The sequence below is a fragment of the Barbatula barbatula genome (genome assembly GCF_947034865.1).
Source record: "Barbatula barbatula genome assembly, chromosome: 16".
In the NCBI taxonomy this organism is placed as follows: domain Eukaryota; kingdom Metazoa; phylum Chordata; class Actinopteri; order Cypriniformes; family Nemacheilidae; genus Barbatula; species Barbatula barbatula.
The window spans coordinates 9,364,457-9,383,224 of NC_136779.1; the positions used below are offsets into that span (position 1 = coordinate 9,364,457).

The 18,768-nt window shown below is 42.3% G+C and overlaps 1 protein-coding gene across 4 annotated transcripts in view; it reads right to left on the bottom strand.

The window, feature by feature from the left end:
* The window catches only part of nrxn1a (neurexin 1a), a gene marked incomplete at its 5' end in the record, with an annotated part of 147,715 nt that overhangs the window by 66,058 nt on the left and 62,889 nt on the right, over positions 1-18,768 (bottom strand). For all 4 annotated transcript variants that reach the window (XM_079475757.1, XM_079475758.1, XM_079475760.1 and 1 more), the window contains 2 exons: positions 7,750-8,133; positions 15,481-15,925. In XM_079475757.1, the coding sequence (XP_079331883.1) occupies positions 7,750-8,133; positions 15,481-15,925 (829 nt within the window). The remainder of the gene's footprint in view (positions 1-7,749; positions 8,134-15,480; positions 15,926-18,768) is intronic.

Below are 18,768 nucleotides of genomic sequence, written 5' to 3' on the forward strand. Positions count from 1 at the left end.
GTTAAGGTCTCTAAATGATGGGCATAAGCTCACCAGCTGCTAGGGCAAATATTCTTATTTTAGATTAATAAATGTAAAATCATAGTTAAATAAGTTCTGACTATTATATAAAAGACGATGAATCAAATTATTTTATGTGGAATAATGTTTTCATAGCTCTGCAAAAAAGAAATGTCTGTTCAACTTAAAAAATAGGTAACCTGGCTGCCTTAAAAGTTTGAATTAATTCACCTTAAAAATATTATGAATTTGCATGAAATTCATTAGTTAACTCGTAGTTTTAAGTTGAATAACTTGACATTAAGGCAGCTAGGTTACTTTTTTTAATTAACCCCCCAAAACTCTTTTTACAAAAGTATCTTGTGATATATAATACACTAACTAAAAAAAACGTGATAGGCTATATTAAAACATATTTCCATAGGACTTGTGACCTACGGCGATGATATTTCTGTTTGTGACGGTTAAGTAGTATTTTTGTTAAATATGTCACAGTAGAAATGCAAGCTAGTTTTAAGATGCGCGCCGACTACGGCACACATCAACACAATTTTGGTGGGAAGCGCAAGAAGTGCTGAGCTGAGCTCAAAAGTTTTGCTAGAGAAATAGACGTAGAAAAAATGCAGAATGGTTCCAGAGAGGAAATCGCGTCTGCATACGTGCCCAGATATTTTAGCAGCATAATGGAGGCTGGACACATCTGCCTCTGCGCAAAGGCCGGCCTCTCAGCCAGAGGACAACATCTGGCGTGGAACCAGTACAGAGACATCACTTGCTTGTGAGGGTGTAGTGGAGATGATGAAGCGGCAGGCTTGCACCAATTAGGCTGCCCTCATCTTCACACACAGACACGCACACACACACTCTGGCTTTAATTTTTGTGCTTGTCTTGTTTCGGCATCCGCTGTTTCTGTTACGCTGTTGCCGAGCCCGAGAGCACAACTGAGAGAACGAGACAGCGGAAACAAGGTGAAGACAGGAACACGAGTATGGTAACATGCATACTAATCAGCATAGGGATGTACATTCAGCCCGGAGGAATAATGTGTGTGCCTGTGTGTCAATGTAGCCAACGGATAAGATGTATTTGCGTTGCAAGAACAGGTGTCTAATGTCTTGAAAAACAAGCCCAGCCTTTTAGCACTAAAATGGCGGATGCCATTTTGTTTTGTCCAAATACACAAATTAATAAAAAATGATACATATATTGCATAATCTGAATCATCATACAACTATTCTGTTCAAAATCAATGCACAGCCCACTTTTTGCAGTTTTCTCCTACTTTGTGCTCCATAGACATGCCTGTCAACACTCCCGTTTTTCACGGGAGTCTCCCGATTTTCTCCCGCCACCCTCCCGTTTTGTTATTTCTCCCGTGAAACTCCTGTGTTTTAGATATTTCTCCTTTGAAACTCGCCGTACGACAGGAACCAGAATGCGTTCACGGGTGGCTCTGTGGCTTGAGCCACTGCCCATTTGCCGTCACAGGCTTGCACCCTTTGGAAGGCGAAATAGGACCGATGCGGAGTATAGAGGATTCACATCCCCGGAAAAAACATTCTAATATTACACCGCTAAAGGTTCACATACTCCACTCATTCCATTCCATATTTCAACATTAAATGTGTAAAACATTCCACATATTTCACATTTATTTTCGAATATTAATACAAAATCCAGGTATTGTACTTAAAAAATGTATGTACCTTATGTGATTATTCTTCAGGAACCTTCTATTCCTCTAAAATGACTCAGAAAAAAAATAGTTAGCTCTGATACTACTGAGGTTGACTATGACCTTCATCTTCAATGTTGCACATACACAGCAAATTTGCATTCAAGTCTGACTCTGTACCGCTACAGAACGCCCACTTTGCACAATCTCCTCAATTCCCAATGGATAGACTCACATCCCACCCTACTTTTTTTGGTCTCATTTAACGTTCCATTTCATTCTGAAATGTGTCATATTACGAGAGCAAAACCGCATTTCATGTTGACTTTAACTATTGGGCTCCACCACAAAGCACACTGCCCACCTCCCCTGGGCTGGAGATCCCACCGTACCCTTTAACCTCAATCCCCAACGCGGCCTGCACCAAAGAGGAGCCGGTCTCAAAATAATGACAGGTTGACAAACGAGCCCCCTTCTCATCTCCAGCAGAGCAGTCTAACGCCACGGGAGAGGATAATGAAAAGAGAGGTATGGCCAGTGGTTCAGAAAGACCCTCATTGCCTCCTCGAACAGGGCCATGCAGTCACACAGCGGGGCAGCGCAACGGCATGGCATCCGCACTGCTCGACAGCACACACATCACATCCAATCTGGACAAGATGGTAGAGAAGCTCACTGTGCCTCACCAAGGTCTATTGAGGTTTCAAATTAAGAAACACGCTAGGAAAACAACACGGAGACCGAACAGGGGGGGGGGTGACAGGATTGAAGGATTGATTGGCAGAGCTCAGCTGACCGCAAATTATTCTGCAGATAGAGTAGTCATGTTTTCTCAAATATTGTGTTCTTTTTTGAAAACAAACTCTCTTTGAACACAATTTTAACAATCTGACTTGTTTATATACTGTAGTTTGTTCGCTAACAATATAAAGCAGTGGCTATACATTTAAATGTATTCATTCGGCAGATGTTTTTATCCAAAGCGACCTACAAGTAGGAGACTTTTTTTAGACACAATACAGACAGTTACAGATGCATCACAGGAGGATTCAGAGTCATTATGACAACATACCCCGGGTGCAAAGAACAGTATGAAGGTAAATCAGTGGCAAAACTTGAGAGCATGCAGATTTTAATTTGTGAACTTGTAAAATAAGTGTTTGAACCTCTACACTAAAATGTACACTCAAAGCCCCAATGTGGAAACATGTCAAATAAAAAAACTGAAGTTGAATGTTGAGATTTTCACTCGTGGACCAAACTCACAAATCTGTGCATATTTATTTTGTATTTATAAACACAAACACGTTCATATAAACATATATTTAATATTTAAATTATATATGATTTACATGTGTGCGTGTGTGTGTGTGTGTGTGTGTGTGTGTGTGTATTTTCTTTTCTTAAAAAGATATATTTACAGGTATGTGAATGTTTATAAATATAAAATAAATATGCACATATTATTATAAACACAAACTTTTGTTATGCGGTTATTCACTATCTGTCGTTGAACACTCCCAGCATGCTATAAAGGTTTCGGGACTATTTTTCCATGTCAAAACAAGTGCTAACCCGGCAAAAAAGCTGCTCAAACTCGTCTTCATCCCGGTATGTAACAGGAGAGACGAAACTGGAGGAGCACAGGTAGAGAGGAGTGTACATGGCTGGTCACTCACTCCATCTGCTCCTCCATCTGCCTCCTCCACCAGACACATGCAAATAGAGCCGATCACAGCCCTGCTCCGCCTGTCCCTTGAAAACAAGCTCTCACATGTGCTTTAATTCCAACTATTTTATATTCAGTAACGCATACATACATAAAATAGGGTTGTCATATCACCTACAAGCATCAAAGGGGACAACACGAGATGAATCGTATTAATCATTTATTTTACATTTTTCTAGGCACCTCTCAAACAGTGTTATACATTTTCTGTCAAATGTATCTCATTAAACTAATACATCAATGTAATGAACTGTAAAGCATCAAGACTGTTAAGCCAGAGGAAACCAGCAAAAGACAAATCTCCCTGCAAATAAGACCTCCTCTTTAAATCATGATGTCATTTTATCAGGCTCTCCGTGTTCAGTTACCAAGACGCATCTCAGTGTGCTAGGCGACATCCAGAAAGTCAAGAATAACACGGTGGAGCTGCAGGCCACCCCTCCCCTGCCAAGCAGTATCCACAGCAGAACACTGCAGCAAGCAGGAGCTATGGTTGCCACAGGGATTAGGGAAATGTGTGTTCAACAATCATGATAAACAGGATGAGTTGGCTCAGAGGCATCATGCATTATTCAGGTTAGCTCGTGGTGAGTTCCCGCATTCCGATGGAACCTTTGCCGTAAATGCATGTTCAAATTTTTCAGCACACCTCGCGAGGTCCAGAAGAGCACGGAGGACGAGGTAATGAAACAAATACCGACTCGGGAATCAACGTGAACGACCTGCCATCCGTACGTTCAGGCAGGTGTGGCTGAAGGCAATCAAACTGACGCCTACTAGGGCTTGGGCTTCCGAAACAAAGCATGCTGTAAGGTAAAACTTTGCGGGACCATCAGCTTTTCATAGGCCCATTAGAAGTCTTGGGGAAATTTGAGGAAATTGGGGCAGATGTTATTCTGGGGCTGTTGTTTGCCAAGCAAGTCAAGCACTAACAGCAGCTGGGTGGTTATGGATTTATGCACAGAGCTTGTTTCACCTCACACAGCTGGGCAGGGCCAACTGTGAGCTTAACTACACATTCTGAGAACATCTGAATCTGTTCATTATTATTATTTTACATCTCCTCAACCAGGGGCGCAACTACCCAATGTTAGGGGGGTATGCAGAAACAGTTTTGGCGCCCCCCCCTGCTAAATAAAAAAGTGTGCCGGACATCATCATGTATGGGCTTGAAATAATAAAGGTTTATTTTAAAAGTATATCAGACAGCTACTGTAAGCCTACCATAATTATATGGTATATGAACACAAATATATAAAAAAAAATTCTCTGCCATTTCTTTCTTTTTCTTGTTTATTTTAAAAAGTACAAATATGACACACACATACATATAGAAAAGTCATTACAGGTTCACATCTCTCTCTCTTTAAAGGTTTGTGCTGATATACATACATACATACATACATACACATATAGCACGGATCTTTAAAGAGAGAGAAATGTGGCCCTTCCAGCTTCCATGTCACCCAGCAGATGTAAAGTAGCCTGTATGTCTGACAGCACAGCTGAGCTAACATGAAGCTAATGGTAAAAACAAATCCACGATAAACCAGACTTATTGCATAAGTAATGTTTTCCAGCTTCTAGTCATTTATTGTGCATATGCTACCTTATATTTACCAGTTCTTATTTTACTTTAATAAAATTGAGATATTTCATGAATGGCATTGGTACAATAGGGTTTAACCAAAATCTAAATGTAGATATCAGCAGCAACATTATTTTGCATTAAGTTAGCAAACACTTGCCAGTCAACATTTATATTTGCAAGCCTCCAAGTTTGGTAGCAAATCTATTCATGATTCCACGGTCGGGTGCTCAGCAAGCTCGCTAGCTAACGTTAGTCTGTTAACATTAATATTGTATTTGCAAGAATAGACGTCACATTTTAAATCCTACCTTTTGCCTTTCACCATCCACATATTTAGTTGCTGTCGCATCCCTTGACAGACCATCTCCTTTTTCCATCTTTCTTTATCTATGTTTAGCCCCTATCCATCTTTTTCAAATTCAAATTTCAACGACAACTCACCAACGTTACTGCGTACTTAACGTAACTTATGGCGCCCTGCCCACTCGCGATATTACCCTTCTATGTCTATATAAATTATATGATGGAATCTTATGAGGGCACCGGTGCCGCCTAGCCTGTTAGTCCTCTAAAATGTATATAATTTAATAAAAATGTATATAACTTTTATTATTTCAAATTTTTTAAACCATCGTGTTGGAGAAGTAATATGTAATATGCGCGTAATATGGAAAAGCTGAGACAAACCTGTTAATAGTTTGTATCTAATGCTATTGCATGTAAATGTTTAAAGTTATTTCACTTACAGTCTATTGATTATTGAAGACTGGCTTAATGACATTATTAAAATTTTAGTAGTTTAACCATCATCGACCCTAACTTAAGGGCATAACAAATGACCACATGTTTGTCCAGTGTGAGTTGCCATAGTGCTTCCAACGGGAGCGGGAGAGGTGGAGTGAGCTGTTGGTTGCAATTCACAACCTCACCCCTAGATGCTGCTTAAATCTCAACATTGCTCCTTTAAGAGCGTGACTGTTTCAAACAGCAAAGATAGGAGAGCTATGTTCATGCATATAAACAAGGTAATTTTAAAATGAAATGTTGTGTGAAAAATGCATAGTGACATTCATTTAGTTTATGCACATATGAAATGCAAAAATGATTTATTACCTTTTTATATTTATCTCAGAGCTACGTACAAATATTTATAGTTGCAGTATGTGCATTATAATTGCTATTTATATATAATACTGTATGTTTATAAAGCTCTGTTTCTGATGATAAACACATTCTCTTTGGAGACAACAAAATCCATTAGTTTCAGCAGGAGTTTTCTGTTTAGATCGATCTGATCTACATCCCAGTGTGCTCAACATCCACTTTTAGGCTTTAATGCTTTTTTATTTCATTTCTTTAAGACGAAATAATATCATTTTTTTGCATTAGTCCCTTACTGTTTTTTAGCAATTTCCAAAAAAGTCATTATTTCTTATCTATATTGGCCCGAGCTGCAGTGTATCACAGATACATCCCTATATTTACAACACCATACTGCCTCATCCTCTTCTGGTACTTGCTTTTAGCTAGAGTAACTAGCAATCACAACATCACCCATTGTGATGGCTTAATTGACCGGATCATATCCATAATTCCCGACAAAAAGCTACAACGCAAACATAATTGATTGTTACCAAAGCAGTGGCTTTGCTGCAGGGCGATACTGTGTCCAGACAACATCAACAAGCTTAAGAGAGATGCTCTTCCATTAAACAATTAGCCAGTATAGCTTAAAGCACTTCACAGAGGCCAGCCAAAATATACTGTACAGAGGCGCCTGTGAGGGATGGAGACCCATAACTGGACAGTACAGAAAGAACAGAATGAAACAATAGCTCATGCTAACTCCATTTCTAGAATGGGGAGGGATGCACTGGCTTCTTTGTTCATCCGTAAAAACAACAGAATTAAAATTCTGCTTGGGAGGGAATCAAAAACCTTAAACATAATCCATGCTTGAGTGCCTCTTTCCAAAGATAACGCGGACTGAAAAGAAACACAATTACCACGGTAACGGTACGTCAGCTTGGCTGCACTTTTTGCCTCGCTGTCAAGGCTGAACTGACAAATAAGAGATATTTTTCCATGCCGGGGCCGAGGTGACAAAGCAGTGAATGTCGCTCTCCCCTGCGCTATCTCTCCTCTATGCAACACAATGGACAACATTTCTCTGAATGAGTGAAACGCCTTTACAAGTCGTGGCTGATTATTTTATACGCGAGAGAAAAAGAGTGTACAAGCCTAGCCTCCTCCTTTTGTCCTCAATGAAAGTAAAATTCTTCACCAATTTCGCCACGATTCAATATTTGAGAAAGATTTGTGATGAATAACACAGCAACAGCGGCACCTAATAGTTGACAGCAAAGTCACCCTTTTTGTTCTGTTTGTATGTATTTGCATTATATAACAAAAAATAAAAATTATATTAAAAAAGCATGGCTGCAGATGAAACTAAACAGAACCATTACAAAGGACTGTAAGACTAGTTGGTTAAAAGTCAATCAAAAGTTAAGACTTGAAGTTAGTTCTGAGAAAAGATTTAACATTGTTTGTACAATTATATATTTGGATTTATTAACAAAATATTAAATATTGTTATTACAAAAGTGCTTCAGTGTCCAAATATCTTTTGTGTTTTTCATTTGGAACTTGGGGCTATTACTCAAAAAATAAGAAAAAATGTGTGTTTTTTTCCCCCCAGCATAATGAGGAAGAATAATAGGCTTTGCATGCACTCTTATGCAGTGACTCACCTCTCTCACAAGAGCGGCCCAAATAGCCCGTCCCAGAGCAGTCACACACATAACGGTTCCAGCCCTCCCTGCAAGTGGCACTGTTAAGACAGGGGTTGCTCAGGCACTGCTTTGGTGGCTCCTTAGAACAGGACGGCTTCACCCCCACAGCCCTCTGGGTTTCCGCTAACCGCCGGATGTCTTTGCTCTGACCGTCCATGAACAGATCTCGCACGCAGCCCACATAACCATAGTTCAGCAGAGCGGTCCAGACCTCCGTGGGGAAGATCAGCCCAGCGCGATCCTCTGGCAGGCCTCCCAGGTAGAGTTTGTCATCCAAATCCAGGACCTCGCTCTCACCGGGAGCATTGTAGGGAGTACGGATCGAGTTGACCGAGATGGTGCCTGTGAGAAAACCATAGGAGCAAAATGAAATTGGTTAATGTAATGGCAACTTTTTAAAGAAGTTTGATTCAGTTTTGATGAGAAATTACGAATGCAAATTTGACTCTTTAAGGGTGATGAGATTGACTCTCCTTTTTCTCTAAATATAACTTTTTTTGCCTTCGGAGCACACAGACATTGTGGAAGACAATACAGATCTCTCAATTTCAGTTTCCTAAGTTTGCGTTGTTTAGCATCTAAACTTGTTAAATCTTGATTTAGCGTTTGATATATTGTATTTCTTGCCTTGTGTTTTTGGCATTATTGTTTTATCATTTGATTAACTTTTGCTCAGTTTATATAATCTTTATTCAATCTCTGTATATTCCCAAAAAACATCTTGATCCAGTTTTAGCTAAAGACTTTTTTAATGATACTATACTGTATGTGGTACACATTTTTGGAAATCCGCTATCAAAACATTACTGAAGGATTCTTATTGGCACATGCTCTCATGTTTCATGAAATGGATGTTGTAATATCACAATACTGACCATTATACAAAAAACTAAGATTCAAAAACCAGTCTCCATAGCAACAGTAGACAATTGTAAAAGATTCACTGGATAATCATATTTATCTAAAGGGCAAATAATAACATAATCCATCAGTCCTATTCATTTCCAATTGACTGCTTATGACCGATTCAGTCATACAAAGATTTTAATCTCCCAAAACACTTTTCTCACAGACTCTTTAGTTCATTCTCCATCTTACGGTTTACCTCTGAAATAACCACTTGAACTGTAACAGTGTTTAATAAAGAAATGATGACAAAAAGATGCTCTCAGGTGAGGCAAGTCTTTATTCGATCTAATAATGTAAAACACTTTCACGAGTTCCATAATAACCCTCATTGTTTTTGTGGACACTCCAGCAAACAGGCCAGCGATTCAGAATTTTCTTTTCATTTTCTACCCTTATGCGGTACCATTATTCACGCCTTGAAGGCAGTTACAAAAGCAAAAGCCATTATTGGAAAGAAAGCAGAGAACAGCCAGGGATTAACACAAAGCTCTGGCCACTGTTGAATCCTGTTTATTAGTGTCCGACACACAGTCCAAACTCAATAAAAGCAGGCTTAGAATTAGAGATGTTGCCCTTTCCCTGCCAGAATGTTTCTTCTTGAGAGACAAGAACGCAGCCTCTATTATAAGGGCAAATTAGTGTGACTGTACCTAAGGGGTCAGGCGGCAGCCGATAAAGTGATGGGCGCTTTTATAGGTTTGGCAGGCGATGTGTTAAAGAGCCTGTGAAGTGGCTCAAAAAGCTTTACTTTTGATGTGTCTCGCACATAAAAGAAGCTTGGTTGGGGCAAATCGGAAGGCTTGTCGCATTTCCTGCCTTTAGTTAAAGTGATAGTTCACCCAACAAAATCCTTTTTTTCTTCTGCAGAACACAAAAGAAGATATCTTAAAGAATGTTGTGAAGCTATACAGCGACAGTATCCATTAACTTGCATTGATTTGTATCCATACAATAAAAGTGAATGGGTACTGTCGCTGTTGAGTTTCACAACCTTGTTCAAAATATCTTTTTGTGTTCTGTGGAAGAAAGAAAGTCATACAGGTTTGAAATGACAAGAGGGTGAGTAAAAGATGAAAGTATTTTCATTTTTGGGTAAACTATCCATTTAACATCACATACATTAATGATTGTTGATTTAATGTGTTGGAGAAGTCAATCTGCAAATGCAGATTTGATATTTAAAGCCTGTAAACGTACTCGGTTACTAACGTAACCTCAGTTCCCTGAGATATGGGAACCAGTACTGCGTTCCTTGCCGTGTTGCCCCTTCCAACCACTCTTGCAAGACTGACAGTTTCAGCGATATGTCACAGGACACCGGGTCAGCGCCGCGTGGTGTACACCAGGAGGTGAAGACAGACCATTTGAGGGCATAGAGACGTCTAGTGGACGGGGCTCTAGCCTGGGATATGGTGTTCAGGACGCCCTCTTGGAGGTCCATAGGCTCCCGTCGAGAGGCCAAAGGTGTAGAGCCCACAGCTCTGGCTGGGGGTGCCATATCGTGTTCCCTGCCTGAGAGAGGAGGTCCCGCCTCAGGGGAATGGGCCACGGGGCTGCTACTAGCAGCTGAGAGAGATCTGCGACCCAAGGCTGGTTCTTCCACAAAGGGGCTACCAATAGCACTCGGTGCGCTTGATCCCTAATCCTCCTGATCGTCTGCTGAAAGAGAGTGATTGGGGGAAAAGCATAGAGGAGCCGGTTTGGCCAAGTGTGGGCCAAGGCGTCCCTGCCCTTCAAAAAGTACGTTGGGCAATGAGTATTGTCTTCTAAACGAAAAGGTCGACTTCTGCCTTGCCGAAGATTTGCCAGATTCGCTGAACCGACATGGGGTGGAGCGTCCATTCGTCCGAAGGAACGTTGCTCCGAGATAGCATATCTGCCCCCCGGTTAAGTCTGCCTGGAACGTGAGTTGCCCTCAGTGAGCGCAGATTGGACTGGGCCCATTCCAAGAGGCGTAATACCAGGGAAAACAGGCGTCTTGAGGAGAGGCCTCCCTGGTGATTTATGTAAGATACCACCGTCATGCTGTCTGATCGGACTGGCAGGAAGTAGCGAAGAGCCAACCATACTGCCTGCATTTCCAGGTAGTTGATGTGGAGGCTTCTTTCCTGGTTCGACCAGTGGCCGAAGGCAGGTTCGCCGTCGCACAGAGCCCCCCAACCCGTGTTGGAGGCATCTGTCGTGACCACTTTCCGGCTGCACGTGGAGCCCAGGGGCATACCCAGCTCTAGCCAAAGGGGATCTATCCACGAGGCTAGGGCAGTTACGCAGGCTTGGTTCTCCAAAACACGTAGACGTCCAAGACGCCAAGCGTGTGGAGGAACTCTCGGCTTCAGCCAGTACTGGAGGGGCGCATCCGGAGGATGCCCAGACTCAGCACCTGAGATGCAGAGGGTGTGAATGAGGGTGTGAAGGGAATGACTTCCCGGGTGTGAATGAGGCCGCAAGTCGTCGAATAGCCAGAGCTCGTTCTGGCGATATTCTGGTCATGCGATTTGAGTCGAAGACTGCCCCCAGGAACGATATACGTTGGCTGGGGGACAGTGCACTCTTGGCAAGGTTGATCCTGAGGCCCAGGCATTTCAAATGGCTGAGGAGGAGGGATCTGTGGGACCGTAGCACGTCCTCCGACTGGGCTAGAACAAGCCAGTCGTCAAGGTAGTTCAGAATGCGGATTCCCTTCTGTCTGAGAGGGGAAAGAGCCGCATCCATGCACTTTGTAAAAGTGCGGGGAGCTAGAGAGAGTCCGAATGGAAGGGCCATGTACTGATATGCAACCCCCTCATAGGCGAATCTCAAGAATCGTCTGTGACGGGGGGCTATCTGGATGTGGAAGTATGCGTCTTCCAGATCCAGAGAGAAGAACCAGTCCTCTGGGCGTATTTGCGAGAGGATCTGCTTCATCGTGATCATTCTGAAGCGCTGTTTCATAAGGGCGCGATTCAGATGTCTGAGATCGAGGATGGGGCGGAGGCCGCCGTCCTTCTTTGGTACGAGGAAGTATCGGCTGTAGAAGCCTGATTCGATTTGGTCTGGAGAAACCATTTCTATGGCTCCTTTGTCCAGTAAGTTCCTCAACTCCGTGCGCAGAACGTGTGAATTTGAGTTCTGTACTCGGGTGGGGACGACCCTGCGGAAGCGCGGGGGTCGACGAGCAAACTGGAGTGAATATCCTCGAGATATTATACCCAGAACCCAATCTGACACACCGGGGATGGCTCGCCAGGCCTTGGCCCGCGTGGCAAGGGGTTGGGTGCAATGGGGAGGTACGCCGCCTCTTGGGGGCTTGATTCCCAAGGACAATGGAAGAGGAAGATTGCTCTTTTTTTGACAATGTTTTATTAAACATTTTGCGGTATGTTGTGTGGGCATTAGAACAGGCCCCGCACTTACAACCTTGCACATTATCAACACTTTGCCGTCACCCGGAACTGAACGGGGTGACTGGGCAGACATGAGAGCGGTCTTTGAAGGAGGGCCAGCCGGAGCGGGCCCTGTAGCCTTCCTCTTCCTTGCAGCCTTCCTCTTCCTTGCATCGGTCTCAGGAGGGAGCATGAGACGCAGGGTCCAGCGTGATCTTAGGCCGGGGACCCTGTCGTGGGGGATGCGGGTAGCGCTGTCCCGATCGGGAGCGTTGACGACCGTCAGCTCCCGGAGCCTTCTGAGCAGCAGGGGTTCTCACCGGCTGTTGCGTCGGAGCTGGCTTGGGGTGAGTCGCCACGGGTCTGGATCCAGGTCTTTCGGCAGAAAGTGCTTGAACGAAGCCGCTGAAGCGAAGCCGCTGAGCAGGAGGTCGAATCCGCTGCAGGTGCTCTCTCGACTGCGAAGTCAGTCAGTCTCGGGAAGCGAAGAAGAGTCGTCGCTGAAGGAGAAGAGATCTGAGGACCCTACGGCGATGCGTCGGCTTATATAGGCGTAAGCCCCGCCCTTTCTGGCGGGTACCATCGCCATTGGTCCGGCAGCTCCGCTACCATTGGTTTAAAGTTTTACTTTTTTCCAACCAATGAGCGTGCAGTTTTCACTGCGCTATTGAATTGCTTCAGTTATCGGAGAAAAATACGTTTTCCCATAGCGTCCTGCTACGCAGTACGAGTGAAGTATCGATAGGGAACAGCTTTTAAATGGCTTTAGAAATCCATTTGCTCTGTCCTAAAAATACACAGATTTTTAGTAAAACACTTTTATAAATTGATCACAGGAGAAAACAGCGGGTCTGTTAACAAGTATGCACGTCTGTGTATTTATAAAAGTGCCAGGGATAGTAAATGATCTATTTGTTTATAGATCTGCAAGTTATTTTCATCATTAATGGCTATTGTGGGAATTGAAATAAATGGCTGCAGTATCGCTCCACTGTGTGATGTAGAGCTCTGGGCCCAAGCTCAATTCTGCATCACGCACCTCAAGAGGCAGAAAAATTCTCCCGGAGATTAACAGTGATTCCATAGACCGATTACGGCCTTGCGTATCTGACTCATTATTCACAGACACACCCAAAGACACAAGAGAAACGCTAAATGGCCAGACATGGTGGCGTTGTGAATTATAACTATACTGCATGTAACTCATTCCCTGACACCTGTTTCAACAAATACATGGAGACAGAAACCCCCATCCATTCTTCTGCGTTTGATATATCACCATAGAGATGCCACTGTTAACATGCTAACAGTGTTAGTAAATAAGAATTACATTTTCCTCTAAGCCTGTAATAAGTCTGCGTGGATTTGATGAGGCATGACGACGCCGTTTCTCCCCTTTTTTCTCTCTCTCTCTCTCTCTCTCTCTCTCTCTCTCTCACATACGACACACACACACACTATCTTGTCCTGTTCTGCGGACTTGGCAACTGTTGCCCTAAACAGGAGCCAAACATCTCCCGCGGGTCAACAGTAATGAGCATTCTCCATCATCCCGACTTCTATTCACTGTGCACAGTGATTACACAGCTCTGCCTAATGCCGGCCCTGAATTCACTCTATACACACACAAACACACACTGTGGCATGTGGTGGACTTTCCTCTCTGCGTTTTTTTGACGTTCACTATTTCTATCCTGTTCTATTTGATTTTGAGATCAATAAGCAACCAAATAGACCCAAGATGCACGAGTCAAATATTTTAACATAATTTACTCACTCTCTTGTCCTTTCAAACATGTATGGCTACAGAATACAAAATAATATATTTTAAAGAACAACAGCTGTACCCATTGACTTGCATTGAGAGTAATTGATGACAGAATTTTCATTTTTGGGTTAACTATTGTTTAAATGTAGTACGTTTAATTTTGAGTTTTTACTCTATACTCAGCCCACTTCCACAAGTTTGACCCATTCAAGCCAATTTGCCAACACGTTGCAGATATAATAGTCAGACATTACATGGATCACATTGACATGCTTTTGAACATGACACAAGCATATACTGTATCACCCACATGCCGTCACACAAACATCTATGTTTGCATACATACACATGCATAAAAAACAGCTTTCCCACATACACACGGTCGACGTCTGTCCATATATGATCAAACGGTATTTGTGTAGGCAGCCAATTCACGCAGGCAGCAGAACGACACGGTTCAATCCGCAGGCCTGTGAGAAAATGGCCCATCTGTCAATGCCGTTTCATATTCCCGTAAAATGGCACTAAGAGAAAACGTTCATTCTCTCTTTTAACTTTCAATTGTGCCCGACCTCAATGGCTGCCACGCATGTGCGATGGCAACGATCCACAGAGAATGAGATCAAACCGAGCCCCACGGATGAAATCTATGATTTGATGAAAAACATAATTCAGAAACGTGGAAAAAAGCCCCTACTCTGTTAACCAGGTCGAACCCATTCCCAGTTGAATAAAGTGTTGGGCGTGAAACAAAAATACGAGTCTTTCTTTAGAAATCTGATTTAAAAATTGCTCCGTGAGGCGTTTAATTTTCTCCACAAAGCTCCATCTCCTGATGTATGTTAGAACTAATGTGGGTGACTGGCGTTTCTATATCCGGAGTGGGAAGCTGAGAGATTCGCAAAAAGGCAATCACCCCGGTTCAATACGGCCTCTTCCCGCTTTTTTCAGGGTTTTATAGAAACAAGAAAATTAACTGAAGGCCACACTTTGGACTGCATGCAAACAGTATCTACGTGTGAGGAGAAAGGGAATATCGGGCGAGCTAGCGATGAAATGTCTTTACTTGGCAAAGCTGTGAACTAACTCGCTTCCTCCTTTGGGAAACCAAATGTGGTTTCCATGGAAACTCTGCCAGAGAAGACAGAGCGAGGAGGAGGAAGACAGGAAGACTGCGGGTACTGTTCATATTCAAATGTCTGCCTGACAGTGCGCTCCGGAAGGCGCGTTTATGAGCTTGTTCATGCGAGCGAGAGGGAACACTGCTGTCTTTGCTGTGTCAATATTTCTGTAGACCTTGAATACCAGCCAAAATCGAACCAATACATAGAGTATATCAAAAGTACGTTGGAAGAAAGAAACAGCTGTGTGACTTGATATAGGGAAGATGACAGAGAGAGAGCAGGGACGGTCGAGAGTTCTTTCTTTTCTTTTTCTTTTTTTGGAGTGTCCAACCACAAACATCACATTTTTTATATGACAAATTATGAATGGATCAGCTTTAAATAAATGACTTATGAGACTCCTCCATTTTATTCGGTTGCCCGTTTTCTAGATTTTTTAACACATGCCTATAAACAAAAATTTGATTTAGAATTTTCTAATCCACTCATTAGAAAACATTCCTAATCCACTCATCAAGAATATTACCTGATCTTCCATCCCTCTGAAAGTCCACGTGGTACCATTCCCCATCATTGACCTTTTTGTTGACGGAACGGGTTTTGGTGGTACCCGAGCCCATGTCGAGCAGAAGGTACAGGTGGCCATCCAGCATCTCTATGGCGAAGAAATCCACCTTCAATGTCTTGGGGCTCTTGGGGTCTTTTTGCTGCTGCGGCTTGGGTTTTCCGTGACTGAAGAGGAGCAGGCCGTTGGGCTCGGTGGTGCGGAAGTCAAAGGAGATTGAACCAGCTTTTTTGCCAGACCACTTGTCAAGAGTAATGAATGACTCCGGCGTCTCGAAAGTGACAGGGTCCAGGGTGGCAACGTTCTCACACTTGAAGGCCACCACACCGCTCACCTTCATCTTGGGGTCGCCTAGCTTGGCTAGCCTAGACAGCTCGAGTCTTACGTCATTGTTCTTGTACACAACCTTTCGAAGAAAACAGAAAGCCAAAAAACTTAATTTAAAAAGGAAAAAAACAAGGCTTTAAGGGAACATTGAATGTGTAAAACAGTAATCTTAGTTATTGATGTAAGAAGTAGAAACATACAAAAACTGTATGTAAATGTAAGCAGAACCACAAAATAATTACACTGTAAACAGATGTAGTTCATTAGTAAGGCCCTATTATACAGTAATTTCTAATTTACATAAACAGTAACATGAAGATTGTAAATTAAAGTGAGGTTGAATTTGTATATTGTGCGTGTTTTGTAATAAGTAATATTAATTAATTACAGTGAAATACAATGAATTAATAAATGTGTATAGTTCTTGGGGGAGCAATTGAGAAATACACTTTGAAATAATTTTCCTGTTCATCAATATTTACACATAATATAAACACTGCTCCCTAAAGTGTTACTTTATTGCTTTTTTAATATACGGTGTGATCTAAATGTTTGAGAGATTTAAAATCTGGAATACAAAAAACTATTAATCATGCCGAGACAGGTTTTGGTCAAAGGTTACATGTGTCCATGTTGTGATCCATGAAGCGAATGAGAGACATGCCAAAAACATTTTCTATGAAACTTAATTGCCAAATTGTTATGCTAATGATCCTTGAAAAATAATTGTATTATAAGAAAATAAAGCATTTTTACCGGTATTCCTCTGTGTCATCGCTGCGCAATTCTTAATGTGTGATCTCGAAATGAAAGAACCCATCTCTGTACTATATTTATCTTGCACTAAAGCTAGGTATATAATCAGGCATGTGACTGGCGTTATTTTCCCATTCGCATTTCAATGGCGTCAATCAGAGAACAGCTTTTTCCCATCCTCTCTGAATATGTGGCACTACACTTTTCATCTCTCCTCTACATGCCCAAAACCCTGTGATTTAAACCTGAGCGGCAGACTGTGAAGTGTTCACACTAACCCTCTTTAATTCGATTTCATTTGAGCGCTTGCCAGGAAGAACATAATGGTATGCGGATGCAATAAAAGCCTATTGATGATGCTTCAGAAATGCCAATCACGGATGCTCACAAGAGCCTTTACAGCCATAAATGGCCCGCAGGAGTGTATCTCTCCCTCCCCGAAACCCGTCTTTCACCGCTTCATAAACTCGCACAGGGGAAAAACAGAAGTGATCTATGATAAAGCACGGCACAACATGGCCGCCGGAGAAGACCGCATTACAGATTAGAGGTTAGGGGCAGGGACAGCAGGTGAAGGACGATGCATCTATCTGTGCCGCCCGATCGCAGAGATCGGGAGGCTGAAAAGCACTGACCAGAAGCCCATGAGAGGAGGGGTCCATTAAAACAAACGTACTAATGATGAATGGCCATTTCGTGCACCCTGCTCTAAACGCCCGAATATGTCAACCTCGGCATACATAACTACTCACTCTGGTGCAAACACACACCTAGGGGCCCTTCACGCACCTCACGTACATCCATAACTCACAAATTACTTGAAAAATATCACACATAACCTTTGTGAAGCAAAATAATTACAAAGCGAAATGCTGAAAGGTCCCATGTACTGCCTGTGCAGGCTTTCAATGTCAATAGGATTGCGGACGAATGAAGAATAGGAAGATCCGTTCAGAATTCTCAAGTACAGCTAGCCGTACGCTAGTACAAAGCGCTACAGAGCTCGCTAACGCAGGTCAGTGACCTCAGGCCTGCCGCTAATCTGTCGAAATAATAGCGCTCCGGCGCAGACAACAGACACGGAACGCCTACGAGCGCAGCGTGCACGAGTCTGCACTTTCATGTTCTGACACTGATTGATTGCTTGTGGATTGGTTTTGAGATGAAGGCTGGAGGCTGTGAGAACAAACAAGCGGTGAGTTTGCACTGTGCCGCCGCACATCCACATATTTGACAAAATTGCATCTTTATGTTTTTTGTCGTGTTTGTGCCTTTTGTAAGAATTTGCGAGTGAATCAACAAATTGCATTAAGAAAGGCACAAGCATTACTGTCGACATGATATATTATCAGCCTTCGCTGCCTACACTGTGTAAGATGGGACGTGACTAAAAGGATAAATGCCACTGAGCAGCTCTTGTTAATTGTAGGTCTACAGGTTAATGAATGGATTACCAAGAGCTACAGTGCCTTAGGTTCAACCAAGAGCTGTTCGTTTTAACAAACTGGTTTAAAACCTTGTTTGTACCTGACCATATTTCATCATTTAGACACATTAAGACTTTATCACTTAAAATTGTTAACTTTGTGTGATTCTAAACCTTGGGATAACACAATCCTGGCTCTGTTTCACACTGTTTATACATTACCCTGGGTTTGCAATTAATCCTGGGTACTAGAATTGTTACCTTGTTTATTGGTAAACCCTGGGTTAATGTTTTAATTTTCATGTTTTTGAGGTTATTATAACACAGACTGGACTGTACAGCATGCAACCTGCTTCAATTCCTGCTTGCCCATCTGTGGTAATGTATCCAGATAAATATACTCTTGTTCTCTGAAATGGTCAAAAATAATACTGTTTATAGATAACAGGTAATTGATATAAATCAATTTTGGCCATCATTTATTCACTAGACTATAGACTATTTCTACTGTGGAACACAAAATAAATTATTGGTAACACTTTACATTATGGTACCCTTTATAAAGAATGTAATGCTACGTTATCCCGCAAATGATATTGGACTTTGTCAATTGATTTGGTAACGTAATGCTACACAGTTTACGTGTTTAAAACAGTCATACAGTCGTCGCTTAAACAGTAAACTATGTTTACGCTTTTTGGGGTTTCCTTTACTCGCCAAAGAGTAATCGTGATCCAAAA